The sequence below is a fragment of the Lissotriton helveticus genome, chromosome 7, assembly GCF_964261635.1.
Source record: "Lissotriton helveticus chromosome 7, aLisHel1.1, whole genome shotgun sequence".
Taxonomy (NCBI): Eukaryota; Metazoa; Chordata; class Amphibia; order Caudata; family Salamandridae; genus Lissotriton; species Lissotriton helveticus.
The window spans coordinates 627846713-627874533 of record NC_136068.1 but is presented as its reverse complement, the minus strand read 5'-3'; the positions used below and the strand labels follow the sequence as shown (position 1 = coordinate 627874533).

General features: G+C 46.5%; 1 protein-coding gene across 1 annotated transcript in view; it reads left to right on the top strand.

The window, feature by feature from the left end:
* Positions 1–1872: 1872 nt before the first annotated feature.
* CCDC42 (coiled-coil domain containing 42) overlaps positions 1873–27821 on the top strand; it is a 257302-nt gene continuing 231353 nt past the window's right edge. The window contains exons 1-3 of the mRNA XM_078650622.1: positions 1873–2177; positions 7173–7298; positions 26696–26801. Of these exons, the coding sequence (XP_078506748.1) occupies positions 7210–7298; positions 26696–26801 (195 nt within the window). The 5' untranslated portion in view covers positions 1873–2177; positions 7173–7209. The remainder of the gene's footprint in view (positions 2178–7172; positions 7299–26695; positions 26802–27821) is intronic.

The window sequence follows — 27821 nt, the reverse complement described above, 5'->3', positions numbered from 1 at the left end:
AAATTGGGGATTCTGACACTTTGCAACATTTGGGGGGTGGTACCCCGTCCCAAAACAGTATATCTAGCCTAGGTTCACCTAGGGAAATTTTCCGACTTGTCTGAATAGCTGACCTGTCACTGACCCAACGCACTCAATAGGTGACTTGATACAGAGGTGCTGCGGAGCTCTCTGTCCGAAATTTGACCATAGACTCTGAAGGTTTTACTAAACCTTAAGTGCTGGCGGAGCACTTTTGCTGGGAATTCGCTGACCCAATCGGGGTCCTGACTGATAGCTGCAGAGAGGGTGGAGCGCAGGCGTTGTTTCCGAACTGCGGGTGCTGGTCGTATCCTGGTGGTCCTGTCCTGATCCTAATCTGGGTTTCCTGTCCTGTCCTGGGGTGTCCATTCTGCACCTGCTGTCCCATTGATGACTGCTATTCCTTGGGGTATTTCCTGTCCTTAACTGACCCGTGGCCAGGGTTGGTTCTCACACCAGTCTAGGTAAATATCTTGCCAAAAACTCTAAACTGCACCTTTCTATTTTTCTGTCTTTGCTTCAATAAAGACATACACTTTGCATATGTTAATTTTCCATGCTTTTCTCTGCAAATCATTGCATCTCATTAAAGTCATTTACAGTTTGCATTTCATAGCACGTTCCTATGTTCCCCTGCCTTTTAAGTATAAAATCTCACCATACTGTTTATGAATTAAATATGTTTACAATTTTCTCTTAAATACTGAATTGAAGTAATAACGTTAGAATTATAGCGTGTTGCACTTTTCTACCCTTCCATAGATGTATAGGTTTCCCTGGTGTCTTTTCTCTCGAAATATGACCCATTGATAAAATTCCTAAATACGTGCATAAAATTCCTAGCATTTAGTATACTCTTTTGAATTCCGTTTCCGGTATTTCTGAATTCCCTCATTATTGGGTTAGATGGTTACCTGTATACTCTTCCTATATGGTTATGTGCTCTTCGTTATTCTGATTATAGATTGCCTCATTACTATAAACTGTATGATTGCAGAATCTGAAATCGAAGATAAACTTTTCAAACTTCTCAGTTGTCCGTGGTCATTTTATGAAAAGGTAAAGGTTTTAATGTTGGGTTTTGTATTTTGCTGCCTTTCCTTTTACAGCTAGCTCCCTGACCCATCGTGGTCATAGGTACCCATAACGGTGGCTGGTAAGTTGGGTACACTGGAAGTCATCGAAAGGGACCCACAATTATTGGTAGTAGATTGCGTGGTCATCGGATCAATGTATATGATAAAGTAAAGTATATGGGCCCGAAGCCAGAAGTGGCGAAATTATTGGTCGGGTGACCCGCGATCTCTTCACAGCCTCCTATGAGCAAAAGCACAAAGAGAGTACAGCCCTTGCTACAGTATATAAATATTCCCTGAATATTCCTACTTCCTTCCCATTCTAGATGTTCTGGGGCACACTCACAAAGGCATGCAGGAGTACGTACAAGAGTACTACATGAGTACTACCTTATGTACTCCAGAGTGCCTCTGTGAATAGTAGTACACATATTGACACGTATTGTTGTGACATTTACCCAGTTTGCTATTTCCCCAGTCGCGATTTATATTTGAAGTGTGACTCCGCACTGGAGGAAGGCAGTCCTGGCCCTAACATAAAATGCATTGAAATGTTCACATTGAATAACGGATTTTTTATGGCCATTACGTCTAGTTCTATTGGCACACATATATTTCAGTTTTAGTTGGCGATTTTCGCTACCAAGTCATTTTTCTTATCTTTTAAAAATATGCACGTCATTGCATGGGAACGCTGTGATGCCGGAACAATGGGGGTCGGAACGTGGTGATCCCGGTTGCCTGGCGACCCCTCTGCATCTTCTGAGCAGCGGGTGAACGGAAAAGACCAAGGCGACATCTTCCCCGCTCGGGTGAGCACAAGAGGTCGTGAGACGTTCACAATAGGCTGCGCCGCGCTGGGTGGAGCAGCGACCACGGCACATGGAGTTCCAACCTTGAGTCGCTTCCCCTTCTAGGGGAGCGTGGCCCCAAGCAGCGGAGAGGCCATCTGAGCCCGAGGGGGGACAGGACAGCCCATCACCGGAAGAAGCTTCTCACCCAGAAGACAGCAGTCCTCGTGGAAGCGGTCCCTCCAGACTCAGCATGGAAGGCGTGAACTGAGAAAAAGCTTCCACAGAGGTGAGAAATGTAGGCCGAGGAAAAGACTGGCCTTAACTCACCCTAACTCGTGCACCGGCCTCCTCACAGAACCTACAGCCACACACACAATGCCACTTTACAGACAATACCACAGAAAAATACTAGGCCCAAAAAAATACCGCACACAGCCCTTACACACCCCATCCCACGCGTGACGCACAGCATTCCTATACAGACACCCCGAAGACAACACCCGCTTGCATACACCCCGCCCTATAATAAACCGCCTCACTCTCCTACTCCTCACAAACATGAACCAGACACACACACACAGAAGCCTCCTACTCCGCCACGCACACCACCACCTCACGCACACACACACACAACTGCTTACTGGGATGGCAGGCCTTTGATTTCATTTTCGATTACTATTTGATCTGAAAACATTTATGTACTTCTTTGATTGATGGTAGTTCTAATTGTAACTCTGCTGTGGTTATATTTTCCACTCAGGGTAGCAGCCTTTGGGGACTTATAAATATCACCAAACGCACGTGCACACAGATACACACGGTTAAAAAATGCAAACTAGTCCCTGTGGTATGAGGGTTTGTTTGACGTCAGTAATGGAATGTTGGATATGTCATGCAATGGAATGTGTGGCTGTGACATTCAGGATGTCACATAGAATGTATTTAGAGGCGCGTGGGCATCGGGTGACGGCCGGGTGTGTTTTCGTCCTCCGCACCAGTGGGCCCTGTTATAGGCACTAGAATAAACTTTATGTATTTCATTCTCCTGACCCCTTCGCTTCATTTCAATGGCGACCAGTTACAAGTGCCAGCCCACTGTGCAGGATTTCCCATTTAAATAAGCCCCCCCTGCACATGCAGATTGAAATGTACAGAAATCCCTCATTCACTCACACACCCAAACATATCCCCCACTCACTAATTCAGACTAAGACAAACACTTGCAAACTTTATGCAGGAACACACAAGCCACTCTTTATCGCACAAACATGCACATAAATAACAGTCCCCAGCAGGCAACTTTAACACACAATCCTTACACAGCTACATGTGTACACTTCCCCTCCTCACATGCAATTCGAAGTCACCTTACAATGCTCACTTATAGTGGTGCCACACTCAAACCAAATAACCATACACAATCTTCTTACCGACAACCACACAACCCAGTCACAAATTGGGTTACCACCTAGCCGGTTTATACCAGCATTATTGGTATTTTAATGCACAGCCACTAGTTCTCACCTATGCAAGAGCTATTGGCATTGCAAAGTGTATAAGCCATGTTGTACCCCAGCATGGCTGCTGTTCAGCATGGATAAAAGTTAGTGGTGTAGAGTAGAGTGGTGTAGAGTGCCCTAGAGTGAAATGGGGAAGAGTGGAGTAGAGTGTCGTAGAGTGGAGTGCCATAGAGTGTTGTGTATCGAAGTGGCATTGAATGGAGTCGCGAAGGGGTGTTGTGGAGTGAACTGATGTAAAGTGCATGAATATAGTGGCGTAAGTGCAGTGGCATAGTTTGAAACTGCATAGAACTCAGCGGCGTACAATGCAGCATTGTAGAATGCAGTGATGTAGTGCTGCTTAGTAGAATGCAGCGGCATAGATTGCAGTGATGCAGAGTGGAGGGGTGCAGAGTAAAGTAGAGTGCGGTGGTGCAGGGTAGAGTGGCATAGACTGCTGTGGTGTAGAGTGGTGTAGAGTTGAGTAGTGCAGAGTAGAGTAGAGTACTGTAGAGTGCAGTGCCATAGAGTGCAGTGATGTAGAGTGGAGGGCTGTAGAGTGCAGTGGTGTAGAGTGGAGTAATGCAGAGTAGAGTGGTGTAGAGTGCAGTGGCGTAGAGTGTATTGTCATAGAATGCAGTAGTACACAGTAGAGTAGCGTAGAGTTCAGTGGCATAGAGCACAGTGTTGCAGAACAAAGTGTCGTAGAATGCAGTGGTGTAGAGTGTCATAGAGTGCAGTGGCATAGAGTAGAATGGTGCAGAGTAGAGTGCAGTAGCGTAAAGTAGAGTGGTGCAGAGTGCAGTGCAGTGGCGTAGAGTGGAGTGGCGTAGAGTAGAGTGAACTGGTGTAGAGTGTTGCTGAGTGTAGTGCCAGAGAGCACAGTGGCATAGAGTGCAGTGCCATAAAATTCAGCTGCATACATTGCAGCGTTATAGAATACAGTGGCTTCGATTTGAGTGGCGCATAGAGTGCAGTGGCATAGAAACGAGTGGTGCAGAGTAGGGGGGCAATAGTGGGCATTGCATAGAGTACAGTGGTGTAGAGTATAGTGGCATAGTGTACAGTGGTGAAGTATGGTGTAGAGTGGAGTGGTGTAGAGTGGAATGCTGCAGAGTGCAGTGGTGTAGAGTGCAGTGATGCAGAGTAGAGTGGCATAGAGTTCCGTAGGGTTCAATTGCAGTGAGTGCAGTGTTGCATAGTAGAGTGTTCTAAAGAGTAGTTGTGTAGTGTGGGGTACTATGCATTGGCATAGAGTACAGTGGCATAGAGTAGAGTGGAGTAGAGAGCAATGGCATAGAGCACAGTGGTGTAGAGCAAAGTGCTCTCGTTGTAGAGTATAGTGATGTAGTGTGCAGTGGTTTAGAGTAGAATGGCGTAGAGTGCAGTGGCATACAGTGGAATGGCACATAAAAGAGTTGAGTGGCGTAGAGTGTAGTGGCATAGAGCTGATTGTTTCAGAGTACAGTGAAGTGGTGTAGAGGGAAGTGGTGCAGGGTAGAGTTCATTGGTGTGAAGTAGAGTGGCATAGAGTGTAATGGCGTAGAGTAAAGTGGTGTAGAGTGCAGTGGCATAGAGTTCAATGGTGCAGATTAGATTAGAGTGGCATACTGTGGATTGGCATAGGGTGCAGGGGCATAGAGTTCAGTGGTACAGAGTAGAGTCCATTGGGGTAGAGTGTATTGGCATAGAGTGCAGTGTTGCAGAACAGCGTACAGTAGAGTGGCGTAGAGTGAAGTTGTGCAGAGTATAGTGGAGTGGCATAGACTGGAGTGATGTAGAGTGCAGTGACGAAGAGTGCAGTAGTGTAGAGTAGAGTGGCATAGAGTAGAGTGGTGCAGAGTAGAGTAGAGAGGAGTAGAGGGCAGTGGCGTAGAGTGGAGTGGTGCAGAGTGGAGCAGAGTGCAGTGGTGTGAAATGGTGTAAAGTGGAGTGGTGCAGAGCAGAATTCAGTGGAGTGGAGTGGTGTAGAGTAGAGTGTAGTGGGGAGTATGCATGGTGTGGTAGCACACTGTCATTACAGACAATACATTGCCAATTGAAATTACCATTACATTTGTACAGACATACAGTTTTGCTAATAAAACTATACAGTGCACAAACAATGTGTGAAAATTGCATCACATAGTGTACTTATTTGTTTTGATCGTATTAAAGTATTAGTCACCATCACACTTCAGAATTAACCAAAAAATTGCTTCATTTGTGCTTTCCTAATTCTGATATATTCTGCAATACCTGCAGAGTTTATTTAAATGTGTTGTGTGGTAGAAAAAAAACTTTTCTACCTTCAGCATCCAGCAAGATTGTCACATAAATCCTCTCACTTTGAAGTCAGCGAAAGAAAAGGAAACACCAAGCTCCCTCTGAAGACAGTGCCTGTCATTTTACCTCTGTCTTTGAATGCACAGCAAATGAGACAAGATAAGAACTGGTTTGCAGGCCTGTGTACTGAAAGGAGTACTTCTGGTAGAATACAAGTAGAGGTAGTGTGAAAAGGTTTTGCTCCTTGGGAGGGACGAACTAAAGGTAGACAGCCTAAAACAAGCTAGCAAATATAAAGCCATTAGATGTGAGTTACAAACCACAAAGCCAATGGTAACCCACCAGCAGAATGCATTCCCACGGAAGCTTTCAGAATGTCTCCAAAATATCTTTAGCTGTAGCTGTTTGGTAGGCTTCGACCTAAAAATCATCTCAAGCCAGTATTAAATCCCCTTATCAGTAACATACTTTAAACAGTACATTTTAGAAGGAAATACTTTAAAATGTATTCTAGAGCTGCACTATTGACCCCCGGCTGATTAATTAAATGAAACAAACTTAGAAAGGGCATGATAGGAATGAATAAAGGTTTTTTCTTCTAAAGTTCTACTTAAGAATCATTTTCGGGCCTTTTCAGAATATTAAAATGGGAGCATTGGTCGTTATTTTTCTCTGTGAAAGGTGGCAACTCTAGTCACAAACCATGCTATCCTCACAGCACCCTAATGTACAGTCTCTTCCATACAAACAGGCTAACCTATATAAAACACATAAAATACATAGGTAACATACACCTTCATAAAATAATCATGACTCTTAACTGACACTAACCCCTAAAAAGTGTATTGATAAAGTTTCATGTCCCCAAATCTACACTCAAGATACTTCAAACCGTACACCTAGGGAACCTGCACCCCATTCATCCAGTGGCACCTGGCATGGCTCGTGCGTGGCGGGGCCGGTGGGGGGAAGGGCTAAATAAACTTACCTTTGCGCCAGGTCACGCTTTTCAGCTCCTGCTCTTCTCCGTCCAGGTAGGAAGCACAGCCAGGCTCCCCTGACCAATCACAATGCTGTAATGCAACGTTGTGATTGGTTTTGAGCGTCCTAGTTCGACACTCAATCAGGGAATGGGGGCCTGGGCATGTTCTTCATGCAGGCTGTAATGCAACCTGTAGGGAGAATGGGGAAAGAGTGCATGACTAGTTTGGGCAGCCCAAGAGGGCCAACCAAACTGTCATTGCACACAAACTGTCATTGCACACTTAGGAGTGGGCAAACCATTCCTCCCTTGCCCTACTCTGAACGCAGCACAACTACACCCACTCACCCACCTGCCCACAAAGCAGCTCAAAATATAAAATGATAACTTGAAGTTATATCATTTTATGCTTCCACTTCACACTGCTTAAAAGCAGTGGGGCGACACTCCTCCGCCATAGCGGTGGAGCCGCCACTGCATTCATCGCAGATGCAAATCACATACACTAATGTCTTGTTTCTTACCCTGCATGCAGACGGAAGGAGCACCTGAGAAGTGAGACCAGTGCTACAATGGCCAAGATTGGAGAGATGAACACCCAGACGCAGCTGACAGAGTACTTTCAGACCCAGTATGGGCAAAGGATCCTAAAGCTGCTAGAGTAAGTAAAGCCAGCCGACCTGTACCTCACCTCTTTTTCTTACTTGGCTCCCTTTTCGTGGAACAAGCTTCCACTTTATATGCGCCTAAGCGCAGATTATCTTAACTTTAGCGAAAAACAGCGTTATTTTCAGGCCTAATCCGTCTGCTTCTCTGCTCGTAAGCTGTATGCACCGAGATACTATTATTTATTTATTTATTTTAATGTTTTATGGAGCGCAAACTTGACCCGTGAGGGTATCCGAGCGCTTTACACGGTTTACAGAGGTAGACAAAGAAACAACCTAAAGTACAGAAAATACAAAGGTTGGCACGGAGTAGGGTTGCTGAGAACATAGAGACAAAAGGGGACACAAATGTATCGTTACAGTTATAATTAGGATCAGTAAAAACAGAAGCCCCCCCCCATTTTCTTGGCTGGGTGAGTTGGTGATCTAAGGAAGAAGCAATAGATTTAGAGTCGTCAGGCACACTGTGGTGGATGAGAGCAGGTCTTAGACCAGGAATTTACCCATGAGGAAAGTTTTGGCCTCCTTCTTGAAACATGGTAGGGAAGGGATTTTTCTGATGTCAGGAGGGAAAGAGTTCCAAATTATTGGTGCTGCTCCAGAGAACACCCTATTGTAGATTATTTTTTCTGAAAACAGGCAGGTTGGAGCAGGAGGTTTCTGGCAGACCGGGAGTTCCTGCTTTCTCCAGATATCACAAGTTTCTGTGCCAGATAAGCAGGGGAGTTTGTGTATAGGGCCTTGTGTGTAATGCATGCCAGTTTCAGCTGTATTCTGGCCTCCAGAGGGAGCCAGTTTAGTGCTTTCATATGTGGAGAGATGTGGTCGAATTTCCTAGTGCCTGTGAGTAGTCTGGCGGCCGCGTTGAGACAGGCTTTTAGAGGTGCCAAGGAGATCTTGGGTAATCCTGTGAGGGTGGAACATCCATATTCCAGTCTAGAGATGACTAGTGCTTGGACTGCCATTTTTAAATCCCTTGCTCACTGCACCATCAGGATTCAAGCAAGCCGGGCTGAAGACGGCTGTAATGCCAGAAACCGGTCCCCGGAAGCTTGTTTCCTTTCCAGTAAAGAATTGGCTTGGTAGTTTGGTCTGCCCTGTTCCCATGATGCACTGGGCCAGGGTCAGACTAATTTGCATGTAGCCAGGTTCTGAACTGGGATGGTGCAGTGAGCTAAAAAACGGTGATGGATCAAGCCCTGATCTTTTGACTGGGTAGGAGTGTTCTGCTTAATTCAGATACTCTGTCCATCACCACCCCCTTTTGAATCGATTTTTAATTCAGGAGCATCGTTGAAATGTTTCAGCTTCCACATGTAGCTCAGGTGGAATCTGGCTGATTTAGCCATTGAGTTAATGTGGTCTTGCATGTTCAAGTTACAGTTTAGGAATATGCCAAAAGATTTGGCAGAGTCCACAATGGTCGGCGGGCAATTTAAGGCTGTAATGGCCTTGATCCACATCTGAATCTCTGGGTTGGCTTTTGAGGGGGAGATCAGGAGAAATTCAGTTTTCTTTGCGTTTCAGTTGGTTAGCGGCTAGCCATTGGACAGTTAGTTTCAGGGTGTCGTTCAGGACAAGCATCTCCTTGAGTGATGCAATATTGATGTATATTTGGGTGTCGTCCGCGTACATATGGTAGGAGATGTTGGCGGTATTAAGAACTTCAGTGAGTGGCTCTAAATAAATATTAAAGAGGGTGGGTGACAGGGTTGAACCTTGGGGGACTCCAACTGTGACCGGGGTGGGAGCTGATAAGTTGCCGTTAATGAGGAATCTCTGAGATCGGTTATGGAGGAAGGACCTAAACCATCCAGACCCATCCTGAGTTTAAGGCGTTCAAGTAGTTTTTCATGGTTGACCATATCGAAGGCGGAGGATAGATCTAAGAGGATTTGAAGGCAGGTTTTGCCTTCGTCAAGGGCTTGGAGGGCGTCGTCCATGATGTGGAGCATAGTAGTTTCCGTGCTGTGCCCCTGTCTGAATCCAGATTGAAAGTCATCAAGTAGGTGGAAGTTTTTGATGTGCTGACTTAGTTGCTGTTGTACACACTTCTCTAACACTTTGGCTAACAGAGGGATATTGGAGATAGGTCTGGAATTGTCTGGGGAGGCAGGATCCAGCGATGTTTTTTTTTAAAATAGGGAGGACTTGGCCGACTTTCAAGGGGTCTGGGATCGATCCCTGCTGGAGAGAGGCGTTGATTATTGCAGTCCAGCAAGGAACAATGGCTTGGGAGGCAGCGGCGATTCGCGTTGATTTGTGTTAAATTAACAAAACGTGATATAACCACAATTATTCGCCACTATCCTGCCCCTCAAATGGAGGGGGGCTTCCAGGGAACAGGTAAGAGGGCAGACAAACTGACGGGGATTGCGCTCTGAGAAAGGAAACTCGTAGGAGAAGGGAAATTGAAACGAGACTGGCAAGAGTAGACTTACCAAAGGGAAAGGAATTGCAGGTGGAGAGGTGAGAGTTGAGCAGACCTGCAGTGGGAGAGAGAGGGAGAATGAAAACTACAGGAGAAGAGATAGGGGGAGTATAGCTGCTGTTATACAAGGAGAGAACACTGCGCTTGGAGAGGAGATGGAGAAGTGAAGCTGTAGTAGGAAAGAGGAGATGAAGGAAGTGCTGAAGGAGGGGTAGGAGGAAGAGGGGCGAGTTTTGTGAAGACAGATGACAGCAGCATTAGGAGAGAAGAACCTGAGCTGGAGAAGGAGGTGTGGGGTAAGAATATAGGTGTAGGCAGAAAACAGAATGAAGGAGATATGCAAGGTAGAGGCGAGGTTAGAGGGAGCATCTGGAGGGAGAGCGGCATTAAAAGGTGGAAGAGGAGAACTGAGAAATGTGGAAGAACTGCATCAGGAAAGGTGAGAGGGGAAGAGAAAGCTTCAAGAGGGGTAAGAGGGAAAAGAGAATGATCGTGCAGTGTCACCACTTACCACAACTTTATTAGCAAAGAAATCCACTTTATTAAGACAGGTTTGCAGAATCGCTTATCACATTACACAATACATTATAATACCGAACCACACTAATACATTAAATCCCTATCACCCCCCTCTCCCTTAAATTCCCAATTTGTGACCACTGCATCAACTAAACCCCCATACTCTTCTACCTCTTTCGTTTCTGCCTCCATTAAGGGCCTTTTAATTCCATTCTGCAAGCTCTCTCATCCACTCTCCGGCAATCATCCCCGGTGACCTCTACTGGTGTTGTTTTAAAACCCCAAAACATACTCTTCCTCTCCCCTCCCCCCAAGGGATGGACACACCCACACCAGACTCTCCATCCCCCAAAAAAGTACAGCCTCTGCTTATACCACAGCCGGCCTTACCGTGGCCAAAAACTACTAAGTACCGTTCTTTCTACCAAAAAACACCAGCCTTACCCTCTACCCAATAGACAATTAAAGGGTGGTTGGGTGGGCCTCAACATTCCGTACCTCCCCGTTGGTAATGGATCCCTGCTGTCTGGCCTCACTAACTTCATGCCTATATGCCTTTCACACCGACTCCGGCCCTCCCTCTCACAGCCTATCCCTACCCTCTGTCTTTGTGGCCTGTGCTACTTGCCCAAAGTCACCCTGGGGAGACTGGCTATCGTCTTGCTCCTCTTGGGTCCCCACACGGGTAAGAAACTGCAAGAGTAGAGGCGAGATGGGAAGGGAAAGGAAAGTTGCAAGAGGAGAGATGAAAGCGTAAGTGAAAGTTGCAAGAGCAGGATAGAGCGGAAGTGAAAGTTGCAAGAGGAGAGGTGAGAGCGTAAATGAAAGTTGCAAGAGCAGAGGATAGAGCAGAAGTGAAAGTTGCAAGAGGAGAGGCGAGAGCGTAAATGAAAGTTGCAAGAGCAGAGGATAGAGGGGAAGTGAAAGTTGTAAGAGGAGAGGTGAAAGCATAAGTGAAAGTTGCAAGAGCGGAGGATAGAGCGTAAGTGAAAGTAGCAAGAGGAGAGGTGAGAGCGGAAGTGAAAGTTGTAAGAGCAGAGGATAGAGCGGAAGTGAAAGATGCAAGAGGAGAGGTGAGAGGGTAAATGAAAGTTGCAAGAGCAGAGAATAGAGCGAAAGTGAAAGATGTAAGAGGAGAGGTGAGAGCGGAAGTGAAAGTTGCAAGAGGAGAGCTGAGCGCGGTAGTGAAAGATGCAAGAGGAGAGGTGAGAGGGTAAATGAAAGTTGCAAGAGCAGAGGATAGAGCGAAAGTGAAAGATGCAAGAGGAGAGGTGAGAGCGGAAGTGAAAGTTGCAAGAGGAGAGCTGAGAGCGGAAGTGAAAGATGCAAGAGGAGAGGTGAGAGCGGAAGTGAAAGATGCAAGAGGAGAGCTGAGAGCGGAAGTGAAAGATGCAAGAGGAGAGGTGAGAGTGGAAGTGAAAGATGCAAGAGGAGAGCTGAGAGCGGAAGTGAAAGATGCAAGAGGAGAGGTGAGAGCGGAAGTGAAAGATGCAAGAGGAGAGCTGAGAGCGGAAGTGAAAGTTGCAAAAGGAGGTGAACATTAGGCCTGTGCCTATGGGATTGACCGACTCTGGCCCAGCCCAGCTGGCTTTTCAGAAGTACCAGTCTGTCAGGACTGCCTCCTGATATCTCTGAAGCCCAGCCCCTTTACTTGCCAGCCCTATTGATTTAGGCAGCAGGTTACTGTGTTTTCAGCAATAGCACACCCTAGAAATGTAGTGGTGTTATGAAATGTATTTGGAAAAGCTGCGTAGTGAAAGTGTTAAGAGAATTATCTTAGCCCCCTTAAGGCCCCATAGTACCTTGAAATCCATGCTTGGCAGCTGCTGGTGGAGTTACTAACTTACAATACTCCAGTACTTTGGTGTGTAAAGAAATTTGTCAGTGAGGTTAAAACTGCCCAAAATTCTATTACAGGACCGGAGGCTTCAGATTATGCTTCTCTTTCTTTTACTGTAAACACACAGCAGCCAATAAAAACACAGTTTAATAACTTTAAACTACATTAACCATGATGCTTGGCCCAAGCCACGCCTCCTTTAGCCCTACAAGAGCCCTGGTAACAGTCCTATCTTCCTCTTTCTTTGCTGCTCACACAGCAAGAGATAAGTGCTATGCTCCTTACTCTATTATATAGTATTTGAATGAATTGATTTATAGCGTCTCGCTTTGATTTAAATATTTCAGCTTATGGATGTTACCTCATTGCGGTAGTGTTTGCAGCACGAGTGTTCTATTGCCTCTGTTTGCAATATTTGTTTGAGTAGACGCGGTGTTCCCGCGCTCTGGGGCCTCTCAGGAGGTCTGCGGCGGCGGCCGGGTGAAGAGCGCTACAGCGCTCGTGATCGGTGCATCGCTCCTTGCACTCGCGCTTCGGCGCTTTAAGTACCGACCCGCTCGGCGGGGTTTACACGCCTGGGCCGACGCTTCCGACTGTCACAGGAAGGCGCGGGGCTCCCCTAATCGCCCAAACGCCGAGAGAGAGCCGCAAACCACTCGGCACACGCGTGCAGCCCAGTCACGTCCATTGGGCTATATTTTGGTAGCATTTGGGCTCGACTTGGGCTGCACACGTTTTCAGCCGTTTTTCCACTGATTTTTCACTGCGTTTCTAGTGAGCTGGGGGAGGAAGACGCCTGACTGGCTGTAGTTAACAGTTTGCCTTTTTTCAAGGAGTGGGCACACGCTGCATATAATTATTTCTCGGCTCTGACGCCCTGTGGGCTGTAATAATATCTATACAGCTTTGCTGAGGGGGTCTGGTACTAAACTTTGGGGATTTCCTGTGTGCAGTGGGGCTGACCCCCCTTTTTTACTCCTCTTGTGCCTACCTCAGTTCTCTATTGTTATTCTACCCCACTGTGTGTTGTAGCTATGGATGAGTGGGTGTATTATGACGAGGAGGCAGGGGATGAAACCTATGAGGAGCAGCCTGCTGCTGCAGTGGAAGATAAAATTGTCGAGGCTTTGGACGCTTTGGTGCAAGTCTCAGTCAACAAGGCTGTAGAGAGCTCAGTGCCTACTACTGTGCAACAAGCATTGGCGGCAGCACTTAAACCTATCACCAAACAATTAGAGAACTTTGGAAAACACCATGGTTTTACTAAAGACAAGTCCGCAAAGAAGGCTCCACCAGCTATGCAGGCAGGCAGCAATGACCAATGGCCACACTCTGATGCTTTCAGTTCCCTACCCGCGGCATCGGGACAAGACCATAGCTATGCTACGGGGGGCAAGGCCAAGAGCAAACAACACTATGTGGACACAGACACCACTACCACCACTGGTACCGACACCACGGACATGGACGAAGAGCCTCCCCCGAAAAGGAAGGCAAAGAAAGGTGCCTCTTCGGCCTCTGCTCCCCCTCCTAATACACCCTTTACTTTCAACCCTACGGAGATAGTTCACCCTAGATCATCAGATTGGGTCCCGGCCACGGCTGTGGCGGAGTACCTGCAGGAAAACCTTAGGAAAGGATTTGATAAAGAGGTCCAGAATCGCCTAAGATCTGAATGCCCTCGACCCGATCTCGCCCATCAGGTGGCGGAGACCCCCGAGATAGATGTTAGCCTCTTAACCTTTTTGAAAAAATTCGCTAAGGATCCTAAGAAGGGCATTGACCGCGCCTGGCGCGGTTGCCAGGACAAAATGCTGGACGTGGTAGGTCCGTTGGCAAAGATCTTAGAGATGGCACTGCAAGCCAAGGAATCCAACGTACCAGTTGACCCGGATATCCTAGCTGGTTGGACCCAGCGTGCCATATGTTTATTAGGCAATGCCAATTGCGCGCTGTCCACTGAACGACGCAAGTCACTGTTGATGAGAATGGACTCTTATCTAACCGAATTGGCAGCGGCGGAACCAGGTCCCTTAGCGGAGGGTAACCTGTTTTGAGATCGCTTCGTTAAGGACGTCTCCAAGTACGTGGGGACCTTCACCTCAATCGATAAGGCTCAAACAGGAATCAAACGTGTGTTTCACCAACAGGTTTTTAACAGGGCCGGTCGAGGTCGGGGACGCTCGCCAGGCCGTTTCGCCAACCAAGGTCCCCCAGAGGTGATTTCGGTAGGGGTCGAGGTGACTGGGACTCGACCAGAGGTGGTACTTTCTATCCCACGAGAGGTCGGTTCAACAGAGGCAGATTCCACGGAGGTGGGAACAGAGCAGGCTTCAACGCCCAAAATTCCACAGGTGAGCGCAATCGATTATTTTCCCATTCCATTGGGGGGTCGCACAAGGCACTTCATTCACAATTGGGTCCTTCTGACCCAGGATGCATGGGTCTTACCGACTGTTCAAGGTTTTCAACTGGAGTTCTACGAGGCTCCCAGGCAGAAGACCTGTCCGAGAACTCTCCATTTTTCCCAACAAGAGAGACTCTTTATAGACAGCGAGATAGAAGAACTGCTTCACAAACACGCTATTGCGGTGTGCGATTTCAATCCACACGGGTTTTGCAGCAATATCTTCCTGGTTCAGAAGAAGGGAGGAGGTCACAGGCTTGTGTTGAATTTGAAAGACTTCAATTACTTCCTAGTGTACAACCATTTCAAGATGGAGGGCATCCATCTGTTGGCAGATCTGCTGCGGCAGGGCGACTGGATGGTCCGTTTGGACCTAAAAGACGCCTATCTGTCTATTCCCATCTATCCGCCTCATCGCCGATTCCTTCAATTTCAGTGGAACGGACGATGGTTCGAATACTCGGCCCTTCCTTTCGGGCTTTCCTCGGCTCCTTGGTGTTTCACCAAGGTGATGAAGCCTGTGGTCTCTCAGCTTCGAGAACAGGGCATACGGTTGATAATCTACCTGGACGACATTCTGATCATGGCTCAGAACCCAGATCTAGTGTCGCAACATCTGCAAACGACCATTTCATTGCTGCAGAATCTGGGGTTTGTGATAAACCAAGCAAAATCGGCTCTAATTCCGTCACAACTGACGGACTTCCTGGGGTTTGTGATCAGCTCGCAGACGGCACAATTGAGTCTTCCGAAATCGAAACTCAAGGACATAAGGAAGGAGATCCTGTCTCTTCTCAGCAAACAGATGGTCTTACTCAGGACGGTCGCCAGGATAGTGGGTTTATTGGCGTCGTCCGTTCAAGCAATATTTCCGGGGCCCCTTCACTACAGGGCGCTACAGAGATTGAAAATCCAACACCTCCAGAGAGGGCTGGCTTACTCAGACCTGGTGCCATTATCGCAAGAGGTGAAAGACGAGATGCAATGGTGGTTGAACCACGTGGAAGCGTGGAAAGGCAGGGCCATTTTCGGCTCAATGCCAGAAGTGGTTATAGAATCCGAAGCCAGCCGTTGGGGCTGGGGGGCGCGCTGTGGCGCTGTTTCAACAGGAGGAAGATGGTCTCCTCAGGAGCTGGAGTTACACATAAATTGCTTGGAACTTCTAGCAGGATCCTTCGCGATCAAAACCCTGTCTCCGCAGCAGACGTCGTGTTGCATTCTTCTCAGAATGGACAACGTCTCAGCGGTTCGCTACATAAACAAGTTGGGAGGGACGAGATCGTCCATGCTGGTGCACATAGCCAAAGAATTTTGGCAGTATTGCCTCAACCGTCAGATCACGGTTATAGCGGAATACATACCGGGACAGTCCAATGTGGTAGCGGACTGGAACTCGAGACACCTGAGGGATTACAGCGATTGGCAGCTGAATCCCAGGATGTTTCAATGGCTGCAGGACCTTTGGGGCCCTTGTCAGACCGATTTGTTCGCATCCAGGCTGAACAGCCATCTGCCCAGATTCTTCAGCTGGAGGCCGGATCCAGTGGCGGCAGCGACGGATGCTTTTCTACAAGACTGGACGGGGGCAGTGAACTACGCGTTTCCCCCCTTTCTTCTCATTCCATGAGTAGCGTCTTACATTCTCAAGCAGAAAGCGGAGGTGATCCTCGTGACGCCCCTGTGGAGGTCGCAACCGTGGTTCCCGACATTGTTGGGGATGTGCTGCGACCTTCCCAGGTTGTTGCCCTGGTCGGAGTCCCTTCTTCTGGGACCTCTTCGGGAGCAACATCCACTGATCATGTCTCAGCGTCTAATGTTGATGGCATGGAGGCTTTCAGGCAACAGTGGAGCTTGCCTGGAGTTTCAGGAACAGCTAACGACTTCATCAAACAGGCTTGGGCCCCTTCCACGAGGAGAAGGTATTCTTCAGCCTGGAAGGGATGGTTATGTTGGTGCACAGACATAATATCGACTCCAAAATATCGTTTGGACAGAATATCGAGTTTTAAATATCGTTTGGAGAAAATATCGACAGGACAGAATATCGACAGCCAAAATATCGTTTTTAAGGTAAGTGAAGTAATATCGACTGTAAATAATATAGAAAGTGAAAATATCCAAGTATATAATCTAGATAGTAAAAAATATCGTTTTTTAAATAATATGTAATTATTTATAGTGTTGTTATGTTATAATATGTGTGAAAAGTGTCATTTTATGTTATAATTATTTTTAATTAATGAATTTTTTTTAATTATTGTGTAATTTTATTCTGTAGCGGGTTGTGGGTTTATAGGGGAATAGGGTGGGAAGTAATTTAATTATAATTAATTAAATATGTACATTTATTAATTGGTAGTAATAATTAATTAATTGGTAATTAAATAATATATGTTAATTATTTAAAATTTAATTGGTAATTAATTTAATTTAATTTATTAATTGCTAATTATGTAAATTAAAATAATGTATTTCCTGTAGCGGGTTGTGGGTTTATAGGGGAATAGGGTGGGAAGTAATTAATTATTATTTATTAAATATGTAAATGTATTAATTGGTAGTAATATTTAATTAATTGGCAATTAAATAATATTTGTTAATTAATTAAAATGTAATTGGTAATTAATTTAATTTAATTGATTAATTGCTAATTATGTTAAATTAAAGGGGTATTTTTAGGGTTCAGGGTCAGTTTTTAGTTTTTGGGTAAAGGGGTATTTTTAGGGTTCAGGGTCAGTTTTTAGTTTTTGGGTAAAGGGGTATTTTTAGGGTTCAGGGTCAGTTTTTAGTTTTTGGGTAAAGGGGTATTTTTAGGGTTCAGGTTCAGTTTTTAGTTTTTGGGTAAAGGGGTATTTTTAGGGTTCAGGGTCAATTTTTAGTTTTTGGGTAAAGGGGTATTTTTAGGGTTCAGGGTCAGTTTTTAGTTTTTGGGTAAAGGGGTATTTTTAGGGTTCAGGGTCAGTTTTGGGTTTTTGGGTAAAGGGGTATTTTTAGGGTTCAGGGTCAGTTTTTAGTTTTTGGGTAAAGGGGTATTTTTAGGGTTCAGGGTCAGTTTTTAGTTTTTGGGTAAAGGGGTATTTTTAGGGTTCAGGGACAGTTTGGGGTTTTTGGGTAAAGGGTTTTTTTAGGGTTCAGGGTCAGTTTTGGGTTTTTGGGGTACAGGGGTACAGTGTAAAAATAAAGTAAAATTGGGGGCGCTAGAGGGCGCACTGCGATATGGCTGGCTGAAGTGTCAGCTCCGCCGGATGGACGCAACTGCGGGCCTCCTTTCGCCTCAAAAACCCGCCGTTGCAGCAATCAAACGGCATTTTCGGTCGTCGGAACATAAGTCCGACGATCCTATGGCAAAATTGTAAGTGACCGCAGCCCGGTTGCCGAGCACGCACTAGAAAATCGGGACACTGCTGGAGAGCCGCAAAATGGCCGCGCACTGCGCTAAAAGGTATCGGTGCTTGCTGGAGACTGGCGACAAGCATGAACGGCCCCATGTCAGCAACTGAGCGGACGAAGGATGCCAGGTAGACTGGGAGATAGCGACGTCTGGGAATCCCCCGCATCTGGCATATAACGATATCTTTTGCTGTGCGTTCCAGCGGGGACAAGATGGCGGCGGCGCTGGAACGCAACTGACCAACAACGACGGCCAACTACAATGCAGGCGGGTCGGACTCGCTGATGACAACGGGCAACATTTTCGGTGCCTATCCGGTGAGTGAGCCTTGCGGAACGCGCTGAGAGGGCAGCTAATATCCCGCTGATCCACGCGTTGCGTGCTGAGAGCCCAGGGTAGGTGGAGACTGGTGCTCGGGTCACAGAAGCACATAGAACCTTCCAGGGTACCGCAGGGTTCAGAATTACACGCTGGTGCAGACCAGCGCCACGTGGCCTCACCCAGCAGCGGCCAGGCACTGAGGGACATGACTTGCGCCTAACACCGCGCCTGTGGGGATCCCGGAGTCCGAGGGCAATTGGCTTAACTGCGCCATTGCTGACGCTCCTTGCGGCCACTGGGACAAATGAATAGACGTACCCCGAGGTGGGGCACCAAGACGCCGACACCCCAGGATACCCTTACCGCTAACAGGGCACCGACTAGCAGCCCGAAGGCTACCACATCTACAACGCCTCCGCCACAGTGGAGCATGGGAAAGCCGGAGAAACAGCAAACCAAGGTCCCGTTCTAAACAAAAAAGCAACAGAAAACCACGGTGTCCCCCCCGGACTTGGAAGTCGAGGGAGAAATGGCGGAAGGGTCGGGCATGGAGACGGTGCTGCGAGCGATCCAGCAGAGCCTGCAGGAGATGAATGGAAAACTGGATAGCGTGGTGCAAAGAGTGGACAACATGGCAGCTAAAATAGAGAAGCACGACGAGCGGATAGTTGAAGCAGAACAGAGAATTTCCAAAGTGGAAGACGGGCACAACACCACCTCGAAGATCTGCGGGGGTTTGGAGAAGACGGTAGAGACCCTGCGCGCTAAGGTGGAGGACCAGGAAGCCAGGTCCAGGCGGAACAACCTTCGAATATCGGGCCTGCCGGAATCCACCAACACCGGGAGAATGGAAACCTATATCGAACTACTTCTGAAAGACATATTCGGCGCCGACAAGCTGTCCCCGATGTTCCTGATCGAACGAGCTCACCGCTCGCTGGCACCGGTACCGAAGTCAGGGGCTGCTCCACGAATGATAATTGCCCGTGTGCTCAATTACAGAGACAGAGACACTGTGCTACGGCTTGCTAGAGAAATGGGCAAAGTTACGCATCAGGGGAATACTCTGGAGTTCTATCCTGATCACACCATGGCGGTACAACTGGCACGAAAAGAGTTTGCTCCAGTGAAGAAGAAGTTGAGGGACCTGGGTCTTGAGTATGCGATGCTGTACCCTGCAAAACTCAAAATTACGAACGTGGGTAAACCTGTCATTCTGCAGACGGTGCAGGCGGCATATGATTTCATCAAGCACCATGTGAAACGTCGAAAAGCGCAGGAAAGGGCAGAACCGACGAGCGATGTGGACTGACGTGCAGCGTTGCGTTATCCGCATATTGTCCCTGGCAAAACTATGAGGCTGCACTGGTCCTTCCACTTTGGAAAGGTGACGAGAAGTTGCGCCAGGTCGAATTCAATTGGCGCCAGAATCACTTTAGACAAAATGGACGCCTGCGGGAACACGTCAATCGAACTGTAGATTACAGCGATCAGACCTGCGATGACCGTCTAAGCAGTGAGTACTCGCTGGGCCAGACATTTCGGGAGGGTATATGGCTAACCACTGGGACCCGAGGTATAATATGCGCCACCAGCTGTTATACAGGTCTCAGGAGGACATACGATGGTGGGCCAACGGGTCGACCCAACTGAACGGGCGCAAGTTCGTACTGTTGCCGGACTAAGGGCATGGGCAATGATAAAGTTTGATGTTTTGGTTGTGATTTACTACTACTCAAGTTTCTTGTTGGCGGGAGGAGAGGGAAAGGTGAATTACTATGCAATGTACATTACTGACGTTATAAGCGTCCATCCACGTCCACTTTGTGGATGGAGTTGTGTGACCCTGGTGACACCCCCAGGCGGGTGCGCCCCAAACTAAGTTTTCGTATGAGGTTACTGTTTATTAGGGGATGGCTTTGGCAAAGTTTGGGTGCTAAAGTGGGAGGTGGGAGGGGGGGGAAATCAGAGACCACTGAGCTACGTATTCTGTATCTGAGAAGCATGGCGATCTCTCTGGCCATACACGACCGGGCAGGTTTTAAATTCCGTCACTCTGCACTGTTATGGATATGGCACAGTACAATTAATTGCACAGTGGCTGAGATGCACCTAACACGACTACAACTCCTCGAGCGGAAATTGTTTTTGGAATCCACTATCTCTATCGAGAGTAATGGCGAAATATAGTGCGTTGAAATTCCTCACTTGGAATGTGCGGGGTCTGGGCGACCCTAAAAAGATTAGGAAATTGTTTGCTTATTTTGATCGGTTGAATGTTAACATTGTTTTCTTACAGGAAACACATTTGGCTCGAGATAGCACATCCACGTTGGGCGCTAAATGGGCAGAATCCGTCACCCACTCGAGCTACTCATCTTACTCTAGGGGGGTGAGCATATTGATAAAGAAAGGGACGAATTTTGAGATCACTCACATACACAGGGATGCTGATGGGAGAAGCGTTGTCGTGGCAGGCACAATTAGACGACAAAAGATTCTATTAGTTAATATATATGGTCCCAATGTGGATGACCCGGGCTTCTTCAGTAATGTATGGCACACAGTAGCTGATCTCCAGGTGGATCACATGTTGTGGGGGGGTGATTTCAATGTCACACTTCAAGACATGATAGACAGGGCAACACACACAGCGGAACAACACGGGAAGGCCAGGATGATGCTGCAAGACGTAATGGAGGACCTTCATATAGTAGATATGTGGAGGATACGTAACCCAGGGGCGACAACGGCGACACACATTAACGCGGCAAACAACAGCTGGTCCAGGCTGGACTACTGGCTAGGCACACGTGAAGTACTATCATGGGTTACAGATATCAAACACTTACCGCGCACAATGTCCGACCGCAACCCGGTGCTGCTGGACATGACCATTCCACATTATGACCCGCCACCGTTTACATGGCGCTTCAATGCCACTGCACTGCGAGACCCGATGTATAGTGACACCATACATAAAGCGATAGTGGAATACTTCGACATAAATGGCCCATCGACGGAGGACCCGGGCTTACTATGGGAGGCCTTTAAGGCTACCATTAGGGGAGTCTGTATTAGTACGTCCTCAGGTATCCTCAAAGATATTCGACAACAATTGCACACACGAGAACGCACCATTCAAGAACTGGAACAGACATACACCCGGACAGGCGATACGAAGGTCCTGGGGGACATTCAAACACTGCTAACGGAACACAATAAATACGCACTGGACGAGCTTCAATATGTGTCTAGACGGGCGACTGCTAGAAGATATGGGGAGGGAGGCAGACCGGGCAGGGAACTGGCCGCTAAAATATGCTCAGGTAAACCCCCACAAAATATTAAATCTATCTGTACTGATTCAGGGGAGGTGATCACTGATATGAAGGGGATACTGACAGAATTCATGCACACATACGGCAATCTATACGAGGCGCGCCCGTCACCCTCTCAGGCTGACTTACTGGCATACATGGAAGATATTGAACTAGCATGGCTAGCAGATGGACATAGGCAATACTTAGAACGTCCAGTTACGGTGGAAGAAGTAACGGACACCATCCAGCGCTTACCAAATAACAAGGCACCAGGGCCGGATGGCTTCGTAACAGAATTTTATAAAAAATATGCTGACTTACTTGCCCCACATTTGGTGCGTCTATACGGGACGGCTCATGAAGCCCAAACACTGCCAGCGTCCCTGAGAGAGGCATTGCTTGTCACACTGCTGAAACCGGGCAAACAAGAGGACAGATGTGATTCATACCGCCCTCTTTCGTTATTAAACGTAGACACGAAAATAATAGCTAGTCTGCTGGCTGATAGACTAAAACCTCTTATGCCCCTGTTAATAAGACCCGACCAGTCCGGATTCATCCCTGATAGAGCCACCACACATAACACCCGCACATTGTTTGCACTGGCGCATTACCTGGCTCCTGAAACGAAAGCTGTGGCTGTGTTGCTTGACGCCGCAAAGGCATTTGACACTATTGGTTGGCCTTTTATTCGGGCAGTATTGGTGCGTATGGGATTCCCATTGATTTTTCTGGGTTGGATATCAATGCTGTACACTGACTTAACTGCACGCATTAGAGTGAACAAGTACATTTCGGAACCGATTCACATAGGCCGGGGCACTCGACAGGGTTGCCCACTCTCCCCGATGTTATTTGCATTGATTTTGGAGCCGCTGGCTTGTAAAATCCGACAACACCATCACTACTCTGCACTTCAAATGCCCTCCCGTCCAATACACATTTCGCTTTATGCGGACGACATGGTGCTCTATGTAAAAAACCCTGAACAGCATTTAAATCCGCTCTTGCGGGAATACATAAAATTTGGTCAGAAGTCCGGTCTGCAGATAAATTGGGATAAATCCCTTATCCTGTCGCTGACGGACAGCACGCGCCCGACACAATTAGACTACCCACTGGAATGGCAGGAGGAACCGACAAAATATTTGGGTGTGTGGTTCCACAGAGACCCGGAACTGGTCATACGGACGAATTACGGGCGTACCATAGCGGCCCTTGAAGATAAAATTAAAAGATGGAACAGACTTCCCTTATCCTTGGCAGATAGAGCCGCGATCATAAAAATGGTACTTCTACCGAAGTTCCTATACTTATTCAATAATATTCCGATCAAACCCCCAGCTGCAGTGTTCCGTAGTATTAATACGTTGGTACTTAATTTGCTTTGGGCAGGCAAACAGGCGAGGATGGAAATGCGCACCATGACACTGCCATATGCTAAGGGGGGATTTAAGGTCCCTGACTTCTACCTATACTACTTATGCGCTCAAGCACAATTCGCACATTTCTGGCACCACAATATACCCTTTTTGACACATGTGGCTGTGGAGGCGGGGGATGCGGATCCGATTCCTCTGTCTAGCATACTGACACATCAACGTCCTAGGCTACATGAGCGCGACATCAATCCGGTAAATACGACCACGGAGGCTTGGAGATTAATGGGGAAAGCAGCACACAGCTTACCACTATATGCACCAAGGCTTTCACTGGCACATCACCCGGCACTTTCGGTCACTCAGGAACAGATGGGTATGGACCTGCTTAAAAGGGCTGGCTTAGACACGCTGGGGGATCTGTATAAGGATGGTAAATTCCAGACCCTGGACGAATTACAATACATCAGCAACCCGTCCCCGCTCTTTAGCTTTAATTACTACCGACTACAGAGAGCACTTCGGGAACATTACCCCACACATCCTGAAGAACCAAAGACACTGGAACCCCTGCAACTGCTCCTCACCACACCCACAGCATCACACATAGTGTCTAAACTATACACGAGCATTCAGGGAGCTGTGGGGGGCAACACAGACAAGGCTAGGGATAAGTGGAACTCTGGGCTAGCGGACCATCTAACGGAAGGTGAATGGGAGTCCGCTTGTATGCTTACTGGCATGTTGACACCTAATGGTAATCTAAAAATCTTACATTACAAATATCTACATCAAGTGTATCATACGCCCCAGCGACTATATAAATACGGTTTGAGAGACGACTCAAAATGTTGCAGATGTAGTCAAGAGGATGCGGACTTTATGCATCTAGCTTGGCACTGTCGCAAGGTAGCAGGTTACTGGGAACAGGTCGTGCAGATTCTAACTGAAATGCTCGGAGTTGCTGTGGTTTGTGATGTTAAGGTCTGTTTGCTGGGTATTGTTCCACAGCTCAAAGCTTTGAAACGCAAATTCTGTGTGGTTGCGCTACTGTTAGCCAAAAGAAGGGTTTCCCTCCATTGGAACAGCAGGAGGATACCGGAGGTGAAGCACTGGATTGAGGATATGGTGTATTGTCGAGACACACTCAATACATACGAAGAGGAGTTGCCAATTGGATCTAGACCAAGAGACTATTGGGGGTTTCTACGCACATATTTACTAAAGCACGGCACATCTGACTCGGAAGCAGACACTGAGTGATATCATCATCAGAAGGTGCAATTAGAGCGTACTACTGGTTAGTATGGGCACTAGGGAGAAAGGATGCTGTGATGCAGAATATTAGTGGCGATAGGGAATCGAAGGTTGGGTAATATGTTGTTCTTTTTTTGTTTGGTTAAGTTTATAAAAAATAAATTGGGAAAATTTAAGAATACTATCGAACATATCGGCAAGAATGGCACTGTTAACAGCTAATGGATTTTCTGATAATACGCCGCCGGTCCGTTGGATGTCAGCTGATGGGCTGTGTTCATCCTCCACCATCTATCACTGTTGTGAATACATGTAGCCGGCCCGTTGGGGTTGTAGGCGACTCATATGTATATCTTTATATGCGATGTACGGTGCACTCAACTTTCTTACGCCAATAAATAAATAAAATTAAAAAAAAATAAAGTAACATTAAATTTACATTAATTTAATTAAATTAAATTAAATTATATTTAAATAATTTTAAATAATTTAAATTAAAAAAATTATTATATACTTACCAATACTTACGTTGTAATGGTAGTGCGTTGTAAAAGTTGCGTTGTAACGTCATATATCCACTGTTGCACTCTTTGCAGTGGGAATAGTAATTTTTACTCTTTTGTATTTGTACGTTAATAATATTGGCTATTATTTAATTAAATTTTGTTACTATATATATATATATATGTTTTAAGAAATATGATTAAAAAAATATTATTTTTTTACTTTCATTAATTATTTAATTATTAAAAGTTATTTTAAGTATTGTTAATTATATTTTAGTAATTAATTTTTTATATTAATGTAATTAAACATTGTTTTTATTAAAGTCGATATTTTTTACAACTATATTTTTGTAAACGATATTTTGTACTCAATATTTTTGTACTTACCTGTTTGTACATACAAACTCGATATTTTGGTTGTAGATATTTTTTCCTCGATATTTTGGGTAGTCGATATTTTGGTAGTCGATATTATTTCAGTGATCCGTTATGTTGGAACGGGATTTGGATCCCGTGGGGGCAAGCCTTTCACACGTTGTGAATTTTTTGTCTGAAAAGGCAGCTAGCGGCTTAGCCTATAGATCGGTGAATAACTTCCGATCGGCTATTTCCGCGGGACACTCCCACATAGATGGGAAACCAGTGGGAGTGCATCTCTTGGTGTGCAAGCCCCTCAAAGGATTTTGCGTTGCAAATCCTCCCAGGCCAAAATATTCAGGGCTTTGGGATGTTTCTCTGGTTATCAAACTTCTGGATGGCTGGCCCTCTAATGAGGTGCTTTCTAGGAAGCAGTTGTCAGCTAAACTCGCTATGCTACTGTGCTTGTCAGCATGCAGGAGATCTTCGGACGTACGTGCACTGGATATTACAGGTAGAGTATTTACTCCAGAGGGAGTTTCCTTTACTATTACAGGTCGCACAAAAACAATGTCTAGAATGATTGAATATAATGCCTTTCATAGTAATGCCAAACTTTGTGTTGTCCAATGCTTGAAAGCCTACGAGGAGAGTACTCGTTCTTTGAGGCCGCCTGGGGTTAACCAGCTTTTGATCGCTGTGCAAAAGCCGTTTAAACCTGTGTCCTCTGCCACTATTGCTAGGTGGCTGAAGTTTATCATGAAAGAAGCTGGTGTTGATGTTCAACTGTTTGGGGCGCACTCTGTGAGGGGTGCTATGGCTTCGAAGTCATATTTGCTGGGAGCTAATATTCATGATATAATGCATTGTGCTGATTGGTCGTCTGACTCCACTTTCAAACAGTTCTACTATAAGCCGGTGGGAGATATTACTTCTGTTGTTTTTGATTCACCGTTAAACTAGCATAATCTGAAGCCTCCGGTCCTGTAATAGAATAAAAAATTAGCTAGCATTCGCGCCAAGAATTTTCAATTCTATTAAGGACACGGAGGCGAGGATTATCCCACCCAGCTATGTCATTCTATGATCATGCTTACCCACCCGTTATTTTATGATTGACGCTGGTTTATACAGAAGTTATGGGTTCTTTATTTTCTTTCTAGGTAATGACAAGAAAAAAGATTGAAGATTCTTCTGCTGATGACGGAAGTTGGAACGGGTTCCTTGTTCTCCCATGTTGTGGATTATTCTGAAGTTTGGAAGAGATTTCCGTGTTATTCCATGTTGGAGAATATATAAGACTTTTGGACTTTGGACTTATTCTGCATGTTCGTGCAAAGAAAGAGGAAGATAGGACTGTTACCAGGGCTCTTGTAGGGCTAAAGGAGGCGTGGCTTGGGCCAAGCATCATGGTTAATGTAGTTTAAAGTTATTAAACTGTGTTTTTATTGGCTGCTGTGTGTTTACAGTAAAAGAAAGAGAAGCATAATCCTCGCCTCCGTGTACTTAATAGAATTGAAAATTCTTGGCGCAAATGCTAGCTAATTTTTGATCCTCACACGTCAGTCAGGTACGCCTTGCAAGGATGAATTCTGCCTCTCTGGAGAGGTAGAACAATAAGAGTGCCCTATTAACCGAGGCTGTTTCTCCTTCCCACAGGAAGTTTCCAGAAAGCCACGAGGAGGCGCTGTCACCGTACATCCGGCTGCTGGACAAGAGGAAGGAGGCCAATGTCATCCACCAAGCCATGCTGGAGAGGAAGGAGGTGAGGGGAAGGCCGGCATTCCTTCATGCCGGCTTAGGGGTAAAGGGGGGATGGGGGGGGTCCGTCACTCATTCACAGTTCACAGAAAAGAGGGAGAAATGTACATAAAACTCCCCCAGCAGAGCTGGAGGAAACAGAAGCACACAGGGACTCGAGCAGGGCTTGGGACAGAAACATGGCAGCAAGGGTTGGAGGCAGTGTAGCGTCTGTGTGTAGCAGGTTGTATAATGCTATCTTGAGGTTGGTTGTATCAGTCTAAAATAATATCTGGTTGCCTACCACTATCGCACAAGGTGTAGGCATATAATTACTACTCCTACCTCTACCTATACTTAACCTGCAATGTAGCGGTGAGGGTGATGTCATAGATGGCATATTATTGGCATGTGACATAACACAGGCAATACAGCAGTACACAGTGTAGTCTCCTGCCCTGCTAGTGATCCTATTGCCCTGTACAAAGTGGAGACTACCCTAATATTAATACCCATATTCTCATAACTTGTTAGTGCGTTTGATGTTATTGACTGTACTGAGTATTTGTTCCAGGTATATTTGTCATATAGGTCAGAAGTGGTTGAGAACAGCAGCACCGATTGTTCCCTGTATGTGCTTGTGTCCCAGTGGTCTGATCTGCGGCGTTTGTGCCTTACAGGAGAAGCTTTGCTTTAGAGTGCCTTGCGGCTACTGCGTCTAAGTGCTGCCCCGCATTCGGTGGTTAGAGTTGTTCGGGTTCTGACACCCCTCATCTAGAACCCTCATGGCCTCCCTCCATGTTGCCTTCCTTTTGCACAACAACCTTCCAGGAAGCCCCTAGGCAGAGCCTTCCTTGTCTTTTGACAGATCCAAGATGGTGGATGGGGCAGGCTTCTCTACCCCAGCTATCCCAATCTAAGATATCTACCAGGAGGGATTGTGGGATAGCTACCTCTCTGTAAGGAATTTAAGGCAATGGCCAGTATTTGTTGGTGCTCCGCAATACATCCGAAGTAACTTGTTGCATTCATGGCTCCATTCCTT